This window comes from Helianthus annuus, chromosome 3, assembly GCF_002127325.2.
Source record: "Helianthus annuus cultivar XRQ/B chromosome 3, HanXRQr2.0-SUNRISE, whole genome shotgun sequence".
Classification (NCBI taxonomy): domain Eukaryota; kingdom Viridiplantae; phylum Streptophyta; class Magnoliopsida; order Asterales; family Asteraceae; genus Helianthus; species Helianthus annuus.
The window spans coordinates 131,069,885-131,080,523 of record NC_035435.2 but is presented as its reverse complement, the minus strand read 5'-3'; the positions used below and the strand labels follow the sequence as shown (position 1 = coordinate 131,080,523).

Here is a 10,639-nt window from a genome sequence, read left to right as displayed (position 1 = left end):
GTGATGTGATATGATATATATATAATATTTTGTTTTAAGTTATCATTTACTCGGTTTTATCGTAACGCTACATAAAAAAAAACTAGTTTCTAGTAAAGTCTAAAATTGATTTTCCGGTTTCTCGGTGCTATTAAATGATAAAAATTTCAACTAGTTAAATTAAATTATAAATATATAAAATATATATCTTTTTACTTTAATAATTTATTAAAATTACTCAATCATAAATTTCAATAATGTTTGTTTTTAAATATAGTTTCATAATTTTTAAATTTTTATTATTTGTTATTTATAATTCTTAAATCTTTATTGTTTGTTATTTCATCAATGGCTATAACATCTAACTTACAATTTTTTCACATAAACTAATGATTTTAACAAGTTTATTTATTTAACTCATGTATTACATTGGATTTTTAATCTAGTCATATATATGTATAATTATTCATATTTTTTTTCATTTAAGAAATATTTTAAGAACCTTCTAATAAATCAGCTTTTCCACTTTTGCTAAAATTTCTCACATCCAATATAGCTTTCTGTAACCGGAGTAATGGCTTTTCCACGTTTTCAATATCTAATCCAACAAAAGTTTCCACAAGATCAACGATGGATGAATACGCTGAGCTGGATAATTATCCGGGGTACCGGGCTTATGTTATTCGGGTCTGTCATAAAGTACCTTAAAAAAATTCTCGATATAATAGCATTCAAACCCCCACAGCCAGATACACTGTATCTCCTTCTAGGGTTTGTTGAATCTTCTTGAAGCTTCTCCAATGGCGTCTCCATCAGCCAAGAGGTTTTGCCTTCATTGTGAGAAATCTTCCTCCAAACCCTTGAGAAACGGCTGGGATCTAAGCACCGGAAAGTTTGCTCAACTTTGCAAACGTTGCTAGTAAGTTCATTCGGATTTATCGCTAATAATCCATGCAGATTGCATCTAAGTTAGTTAGTCGTATGATTCTTTGTAGAAACTTTGCGATTTGATGTTGTTAATTACAGTAGTTGTTCTGGAGTTTTAAGTTTTTTTGAGTTGATATTTTATGTATACATTCGCCCAGGCTGATACTCAATAAAACTAAAATGTTTTTAAGTTTTTCAAGCAATTCATGTTGCTTGTTATTATCTACGGCAGACATCTACCTAATTTTCAATTCTGTGCATAAGATTAGTGATTTGATGGGCATAATTAATCTTGTGAAATATGCACACCTTAGCGAGTTGATTTGTTAGACCTATTTTCTAATCTAGTTTGTATCTTGGATTCAAAAAGTTCTATTTGTATGATTCTTTGTAGAAACATTGAGATTTGTTGTAGTTGATTAGTAGTTCTGGAGTTCTATAACTTGTTTTTTACTTGTGATTATACATTTGCCCAAGTTGAAACTCGATGGAACAACAAGGGTTTTTAATACAATTCACTCAATATTGTATATGATTATATCAGACATATGAGATCTCAAACTGAATATGAGTTTGCCTGCATAGCTAGATTTCAGTTTTGTGCAAAATTAGATGTGTGGATTGATGGGCGTAATCTTGTGATATCATAGCCATATTGATTTATTAGAACTGTTTTCTAATCCAGTTTGTATCTTGGATTCCTGCAGTTCTATTTATGAGTCTGGACGATTCTGCGAAACATTTCACAAACAAGAACATGATTGGAGGCGGTGCCAGTATTGTAGCAAGGTGAGTAAAGTTGTTAATTTTGATGTAGAAAATATGTATGTTAAAGGATGCACACATGATTTCTTCGTCTTATTGTATGGGATATATATGTTGTGTTCCATAATCTTTGCAGCCAGTCCATTGTTCATGTCTTGTTTCATTTAGCAAGTGGTGTTTGCTTGAGGGTACTGGTGGGCAACAGATGATATGTATGGAATGCTCAAATATGACTTCTTACATGGTAAGATGGAAGTTTGCACTAAAAAGATCGCTTTCCATGTTTTTTGTATTTTTGATTATACTAACTTCATAGATTACAAACTTCTTAGGCACGAAATTTCAGCAATGTGATGGATGTTGCTGATGGAATAAAGACGCTACGAATCTGTAGGTTGTATCCTTCTATTTATATCTTGCTTCATTGATGTTTTGACAATTCTAGCCTACATGTTGTTCTTAACCATAACATAGCCCAAAAAGTGCAATTGTTCCGATGTTCGAGAAACTTCTAACTGCTGGCGATATAGACAACAAGGATGGCGGCATCGTCATTCCAAAAAAACATGCTGAGGTGAGCGCTAGCGTTTATTTAATATCTACCTAACCATATATTAGATGCAAGGATTTGATAATGTTAATGCATGCGAACACCTCAGGCCTATTTACCCGATGTTTCTGATCATGACGGGATCCAGTTATATCTTTTTGATGATAAAGATATTAAAGAATGGTTTCCGCGCTTACGTTTTTGGCTCAACAAGATGTACGTACTAGATGGCCTCAGAGAGTATATGCTTTCACACAAACTACAAAGAGGGGATACATGTATTCTTCCTGACCTTTTTATGCTTCATGCTCTATTTTTATTTTGTTTTTGTGTATTATCAATCTAAGTACAAGTAACTGCTCTTTCAGTGATATTTTCTCGGGTGATTCCTGAGGGACCATATGTCATGGGATTTACAAAGGCTCCTACCAAGAAACCATCTCTTAAGGTAATATGTGTATCTATTTCTTTAGATTAATTCCCATATATATGTGTGTAACCAACCTCGACTAGTTGCAGATTTTGAACTTAAGATTCCATCAAAACTTATGATGAGTGTTTACTATGTATCCAAACAGTTGCCATATATTTTGAAGTGAGCATGAACCCGTTCTAAAAAAAAATGCACCATTCCTTAAACACAACTTAATTACCTGTTTTTGTCTATGCATTGATTATTAATTTATGTGCTAAACATTTTGCAGGCATCAACCCCACGTCGGAAGTAGCCAGCTTCTCTATGTGGATGAGAGTCTATTATTGTAAAGAAACTGCATTATCTTTACATTTATTGGGATCTTGTTATCTTCTGTTGCAGCTCGAGTTACAGTTTTAAACTTTTAAATGCTTTGTGGTTCTTATTGTTGTGATAGACACAGACAGTGCTTTGTGGTTGTTATTGGTTTTTTTTTTTTTTTTTTTTTTTTTTTTTGAAAAGTATGGTTGTTATTGTTGTGATGGTCACAAACTGAATATTGTCTGTAATGTTTTATGTTGTGTGTTCTATTTTCGGTATGGAGAACTTATTTGGAACTTTTACTTACATAAGCATTAGTTTGTTATACATGATATAATGATGCCTGCTTCTTTTAATGCCTTTTCTTGTATCCTGCTCATGTAAATTAATCAGGTATTCACCCAAACAATGAAGATTCCAAGAGCCCATCGAGGTGCTGCTACAGTAAGTAGCTAGAGATTGTGCTCCTATTTGCAGGATGTGTTTTATTTATAACTGCATTATTGTTTTGGTTTTCAATTAACAGTACTCTTTGAATATGTTAAGACGGAATAATGTGCTTTGACGTAATTCATTTTTGTTTCCAACAAACCGTTTATTGTAAATATAAAATTATACAACTTTTTATAGACTGAATGTGCAATAGTTCGTTATACATATTGGAATGATTTTAGGTTTCTACCGACTTTTAGGTTTCTAATACTTGAAGTTGCAATAGTAACTTTCAAAATTCACATTCAAAAACCTCTAGTTTTAGCTAGTGCTTTTCTAGTAAAGATGGCAATATATGCCAAACGGCAAACTAGTTAATGGGTCAAAACTAGTTACGATAGAAAGGTTTTAGTATTAGTTATAATGATTGTTAGAGCGGTGTCAAGTATTCACAGAATAGGACAGGTTTCAAATAAGATATTTTATTCATACTGCAAACACCTTTAAATAGGAAAGAAACAAAGTAACTTACACCAAATAAAAGACTAACAAATTATGCAAAAAAAGAACTCGTAAACAGGAAACAAGCATAAGCCTCCATCTTTTATTCAAAGGAAACTTCCACGCACGTGCATATTCCTGATGAATCTTCAACCGTCACTAGGTTGAATTATTTCCAATATGCTTCTTTAATTCAAACTTCCTTACTCCCGATCTTTCTCTCAAGTAACAGAATTGCTTAACTCCAAGTGGTTTAGTCAATATGTCTGCAACTTGATCTTGTGTGTACCATAAATTTAGCACCACTTGATTAGTATCCACCAAATTCTCTGAAATTTTAGACAGAAACACAGCAGGCAAGTTGTCAAAATAAATTACATTTGGTGCTTCTTGCTTATACCCAAGCTCCTCCTTCAACAATCTCATCCAAACAGCCTGACATGCACCACTGTTCGTTGATACGTATTTGATAGGATGTCGAGGGTCCGGTCAAAGATAAAGATAAAGTGTGTTCCTTAGTGCCCTTAGCTATATAGCTAGTGGTAAGAAGGGTGTCAAACCATGAAAAGTTTGTGGTCAGTGTTTAGATTTAGATTTACTAAACAGGTCAATTATGAAGCTTGTTATTTATCTTTAAAAATGTGTTTGAAAGTGGGAACCACAACGTGATTCCAATTGGTTTGCAGAAAACAAGACAATGATGTTATTTGGAATAATGATTATCAAAATGGTAATCAAAATGGATATGTAAACAATATTTGGAAAAGAATCACACCCGGTTCGGATTAGCAAGTATCTAGGGATATTTAACACAAATGGTTTATCATGTTATAAACATCAACAGTCGCCTATCATACGCAACCGCAACCGGTGCAAGATAAACATCACAATATGAATCAAAGACAATAGTATGTTTTATCATTCAAGAAAAAAACCAAATCCTAGCATAAATCACAACTTTATAGTAGCAATCATCTCTCAAAGTCAATGTTGCAAGAAAACTTAACAATTTCGAGTTCAAAACAATACCAAGAAATGGTTCACTTAATTTCAATCTAAGACTAGCAAATGTTTGTATCAAACCATAACATGAAAAACAAACCCTAGAAAATGCACAATCTTATTACACATGGATAATCTTGGAGTGATTAGCCACTCATAGTTGATGATTGATCTTCAAAACTTGATGGAATGTGATAGTGGATAGGTTGGATACTCAAGAAGCTCCTAAAATCGTCTATGGAAAACCCCCAATTCGCGTGTGTGTTTAATGGGTTCAATAGCACATTTAATTGTATTCTATTTAAGTTTTCAATTGGGATGGATTTCCCTAACCATTTAATTCTATTTCCTTACGAACAATCCCAAAGAGAATTAGCATGGATCCAAATGCTTCTAGTGTGATATACTAGTGGTGTATTATGCGGATTATATAAATATGAGCTTGTGATTGCAATATATACAATTATGAGTTTGTGCACACTATGATTAAGTAGATTTGTGATAACGATCATCTCATTGTGTTTACATGCTATCAGTGCATCACACTAGTAGGATATGCAACTATGATCTAAATACAAGTGAATATAAAGTGTGATAGAGTTTTGTTGCAGAAATATATTACAAGAAATACAACTAAACTCTCGATTCTCTCTCTCTCTCTTTGTGTGTTCTCTGAATATATATAGTTACAGACATACAGCACTCGACGAAACAAGACTGGGCCAGTCATTTGGGCCTGAAGAAGCCCAACAGTCGACGAAAGGAATTTATGTCTCGGCGAAACCCCCATAGTCGACGAAACACATACATAGTCGACGAAACACTCTTCTGTTTCGTCGACATGTATTGAAACAGCAAGTGGGCTTCGGCCCAGTTGTAGGTTTCGGCCCAGGTGAGTCAGCTTGTTACATCTGCATAGGTTTGCGGCTCTTGTGCTTCGTGTATCGAACTTTGGAACGCACGACGGAGGAATGTCGTGACATTGGGCTTGAGCCGAACCTAAGTCGAACCGAACCGAGTCGCGTCCACATATCGTGTACCAACAAACTCCCCCTTGGACGCTACTCGTGAGGTTCATCTTCCATGTCTTCCATGTCGGAGGATCTTCATTCACGTGTCGTATGTAGAAAGTGTATCAACAAGCTCCCATTTTCATGTAGGAAGTGTGTTAACAAACTCCCCCTTAAGATAAGCTCTCCTTTGAGTTATGCTCGTGAATCTTTTGATTTGTCAATTCTTCAGATCCTTGAGGTGTTAATGATTGATCAGCGGCAACTTGATCATCTTTGTCATTTGAGTGCCTTCACGTCGTGTCTTCATTCCAAAGCTTGTCATCGAACATGTTCTCCTCGCCTTTAGCATCTGTACATGCAAGAAATCTAAACGCGTAATGAGAACAACTGCTTGGAATATAGTTAACATAAACGAACGACACACATGTGACCATATCTCAATCAACTACCGTCCGACAGTTTGAAAGTTTAACAAATTTATCAATTTTAGTTTTTATCTTTCAAAACCTGCAAATTTTGATCGTTTATGAAGATTCAATCGTTTTGGTTTTCATCAGATTTCAGGTAACGAAGACTCGAGCTCCAACATCGTACAATCGAAAATAAGATAGAAATAAAATCTTTTTGGCTTTTATAAAGTTTATATTAAAACACACCTAAAATCTTTTTGGAATTTTTGAATATTTCAAATGTAAAGACAGAAAGCAGTAAATAAATATATACAAAGATGCAGAAACTGAAAGCATTAAATAAATATTTACAGACATTCTTTTTGAGTTTCGAGGGTAAGAGAATCATATCAGTGTACGGTCATGCCAAAACGCTCTTTTTGTTCAATTAGTTAACATTTAGATAAGCATCCTATAACAATTATCGGTATTGTTGTCTACATAAGCTCAACTTATCAGATGTAATCATGGCGAGGGGATACGATTAGTGTATGATTTATACTTACCGATCGGTGTTCATCCACACACGACACATTCCCATATCAAGGTATGCACGAGAGTTCATCTTACCGGTGAGTATACCGATTATCATCTGTTTGACCGTATAAAAGAATGTGAGAAACTCACTTATTTTGTTTGAAAACAAGCCCTATGTGATAGAATCACTTATTGATGAGGAACTTGATTTTCAGATGCATGAAGGGCACAGGAGCAAGTCCGTGAACAGGTCAGTACTTTCGTACAGCAGAGAGACGAACTTGACTCCCGGATAAATGTGATATTTAATCACTTATTTGTTTGGACATGTGATTGTTGATCACTTATTGAGGTCGAATGCAATATGTACACGTATGTATAGTATCATGGAAGATCTAGACTTGCGTCCCCGTTATTTTTCGGTAAAAGATACAACCATGATACCCAGATGATAAGCAGCATAAAGACCGAATATCTCAGAACCTCGGCAATCTCTCAAACGAAATTTCAGTACTAAGACCATATGCCAATGAATGGTTCCCACCTGGTCTTCAGTCGATTTAAGGTTTATATCACCCTGCACACTTTAAAATGATTGTGAGCCTACCGATACATCTTATATAGAGCTGCTTAACATATTTTTCATTTAAGGTTTAAAGAGGTTTAGACAGACCACTGATGTACTATCATTTTCTCTTTTGCTCGCCAGAAAACTCATTTTTGCTTTTCTATTGTTTTTGTGTTTTTAAATTTTCGATGTTTTTGAATTTTCAAATTTTGGATTTACTCCCCCTAAAATCAACAAACTTACAATAATTTTAAAAACACAAAGATATTTACAAAAACGATTTTCCGATGCGGATTACTCTTGCTTGACCTTAATGCCGTTTACCAATAATAAAAAGTCAAATCTTGATTTATCAAATGCTTTGGTAAAAAGGTCGGCACGTTGGTCATCAGCATGGACTATGACAACATTGACGAGTTTCATAGTGAAACAATCACGTGTGAAGTGATATTCGAGTTCAACGTGTCAGGTCAAAAAGTGCTTATACGAGATGATAATAACTCATAAAGCAGCTTAAATATCGACAAGTATATGAGAGATTAGAAATTTAAAACCGTATCCCGCAACAGCTTCATGCATTGCAAGGAATCTGAGTGGTCTCCTAAGCTGATATCCACCAGGTGTGAATTTCAAAGTCGATTTTGTAGCTACTGAGAAATCTCTTCACAGCAACAAGATCAGAAACCTCTGGGTCCGGCTGGTCTTCCACATTGCACCAGCGAAGGTCTTTGTCTTTCTCTTTCAGAAGTAGTGTGCGGTTGTTCAATCCACGCCAAGGCATCCGCACACCCGGTTGGTTTGTTCGACAAGCACATTTTCTTCAATCACACCGCGAAGAAATGTACACTGCACGTTCATTTTGTTGATTTTGAACTTCAGACGTGTTGCAGGTGCGTACACTTTGATTGAATCTATCCTGGGGACCCGATCAAAGACCATAACAACCAAATTTTTGGCACATATTTCATCTAGTCAAATTTTTCAACTTCATTCAACCACATTCTTTCACCAACATATTCTTCTTTTCTTTTTTTCTCTCTCTCCATCAATGGCAACAACATTCTCCTAGATGTAACAATATTTCGGAGCCTTATGTCGCCGATCTTGTGCATGGACGCTCCACTATCAACAATCCTAAGACTATCAATAGTTCCTCCTGGAACATCCTGCACACTCATTCAGAGATTAGTTGGAGAGGGGGACCCAAGCCTTCACAGACTTGGGTCGTCCGTCATCATCGAGAATTGTGACATCCATTTCCCGATGATTCGGAATTGATGTAGCTTCCCCTGAAACAGTTATTGGTTTTGGTTTCCAAATTTGTTTCTGTTTTTCATGTTTAACATCCGATTTAACAGATTTTGTTTGGACAACCTCCGGTTTTAAAATCTTTTCAACATTTTTCCGTTGTTTCTTTATCTGTTTCGCTTCTTGTTGTTAACAAGACGAGGGTCCTGTCTTTGTGAAACAAATCTTTTATGGTAACTATTACCATGGGGGCATCAACCTTTGCCTTTCCTTTCGTGAGATATGGACAATTTCTGACAATGTGCCCGTATTCACCGCATTCAAAGCATGATCTCCGCTCAACAAACCTCGGAGTATCATAACTGTAAGAACTTGATGATGAACTTCATGATCTTGAGGTACTTGGTCCTACATCACAACCGTTTGTATGTTGTGTGTAATTGTTTTGACTGTTTCTTTTCAAAATTTTACTTTGTTTAACAAAATCCGTGTTGGATTTGTTTTCAAAAGTTTCAATTTTATCCGTTCCTGTTGATTTCACAAAGTTCACCCTTTTGTTCTTCTTTTGGGTCTGTTTCTTTTGACCTTGAGTCGGTAATTTACCCTTTGGTTTGGTGCGATTTTGCTGCCTTTTCACTGTCGGTAATTTCTGATTGCCATATTGTTTTCGAACTTCGGTCTTTGGAATCGGGGGGCACTGTGTTACCACAACATGTGAACCCGACTTTCCCAAAAACTTACTTGGCGAATTTTCAAAAACTTTACTGATTAAAGATTGATTTACGTTCTTAATCGAAAATCTTTGTCAGAATAGATTTTATCATCACCAATAAGAGTGTACAGCAAATTCACACTCTCAGACTCTTTTGCAGACGTGGACTCGACCAGAACAGTCTTAGCAGGTTTTGCGGGAGGATCACATAGAATATGATTCTCAAGAGGGATGTCCTCTTCTTTGATTACCGCAGACTGTGCTGAGTCAGTATCATCGGATTCATCATCTGAAGAATCAACATCCTCAAACAATAATTAGAGGATCCTGATTCTGTTCAGCAGAAGACACACTTGTATCTGCTGATACATCCGAATCTGATGATACTTCCGGTTTGTATCCAAGTCCTGTTGCAAATTCCTCAATGTCTAAAGGAACAGATGGTTCAAAATAAGTTTTATCCTCTTCATCAGGCATGGCATCATAGTTGTGTCTCACAGGTGGTGGACATTTCTTATATCCAATGCATGTGACATCCCTTTTCTCTTTCTGAACTTCAATGATGTGATCCAACACATAGCTAGAGCTTAAATAGTTGTCTAACTTGAGCCGGGTCGCCTCACTTTCAGTTTTAACACAAGCCATTTCTTTTTGCATTATCTTAAGGAGATTGATATAGCAATTTATGTCCGTTTGTTTTCTTGAAACCATTTTTGTTAGCTAGGTTTTATCCTTTTTTAATTTTTCAATCACCGATTTAAACTCCTTTTCATGGTTTTCATAAAACATGTTGGCTTTTGTGCACTTAGAAAGATCCACGATCAACTTTTGCTTGTGGATAAATGTCACATCATACTTGTTTTGCAAAGCCTCATGTTTGCTTTGCAAATCACACCACTTATCGTCCAGAGAAACATGTTTGTTTTGCAAATCAAACAAGTTAGCTTTTAAAGCATCATGTTTGCTTTGCAACTCAGACATATTAGCATCTAAATCGGAACATTTAACACATAAGCTAGCACAATTATCACAATTAACAATAGTAGGTTCATCGACACATACCTGACTAGAATCACTCTCAGATGTTGACCTTTCTGCATCAGAATCAACAACCTCCCTTGATGATTCACATTCAGATCCATCCTCGCTTGAACTTGAACTTGAAGTTGTAACATCTTCAACTGAAGTTGAAACGTCTTCAACTGAACTACTGTCATGTTCAAAACTGTCATCGTTTCGCGATGATTCACCATTGCTGGCATCTTTGACAATTTTAGCAT

General features: G+C 35.5%; 1 protein-coding gene across 1 annotated transcript; it reads left to right on the top strand.

Moving 5' to 3' along the window:
- Nucleotides 1-635: 635 nt before the first annotated feature.
- On the top strand, nucleotides 636-3,082 carry LOC118490678 (B3 domain-containing protein Os07g0563300-like). Its single transcript, XM_035988470.1, has 8 exons — nucleotides 636-898; nucleotides 1,614-1,695; nucleotides 1,808-1,915; nucleotides 2,004-2,068; nucleotides 2,146-2,245; nucleotides 2,331-2,499; nucleotides 2,590-2,669; nucleotides 2,926-3,082. Exons 1-8 carry the CDS (start codon nucleotides 780-782, stop codon nucleotides 2,947-2,949), a joined length of 747 nt encoding a protein of 248 aa, XP_035844363.1. The 5' UTR covers nucleotides 636-779; the 3' UTR covers nucleotides 2,950-3,082.
- The last annotated feature ends 7,557 nt before the right edge of the window (nucleotides 3,083-10,639 follow it).

What these genes read in the sequence shown, in the direction of transcription:
- LOC118490678 (XM_035988470.1), top strand. Translation starts at nt 780, where the DNA reads ATGGCGTCTCCATCAGCCAAGAGGTTTTGCCTTCATTGTGAGAAATCT. An exon ending in ACGCTACGAATCTGTAGGTT is followed by an intron (nt 2,069 to 2,145) that starts GTATCCTTCTAT and finishes ACCATAACATAG; the next exon opens with CCCAAAAAGTGCAATTGTTC. An exon ending in ACTACAAAGAGGGGATACAT is followed by an intron (nt 2,500 to 2,589) that starts GTATTCTTCCTG and finishes CTGCTCTTTCAG; the next exon opens with TGATATTTTCTCGGGTGATT.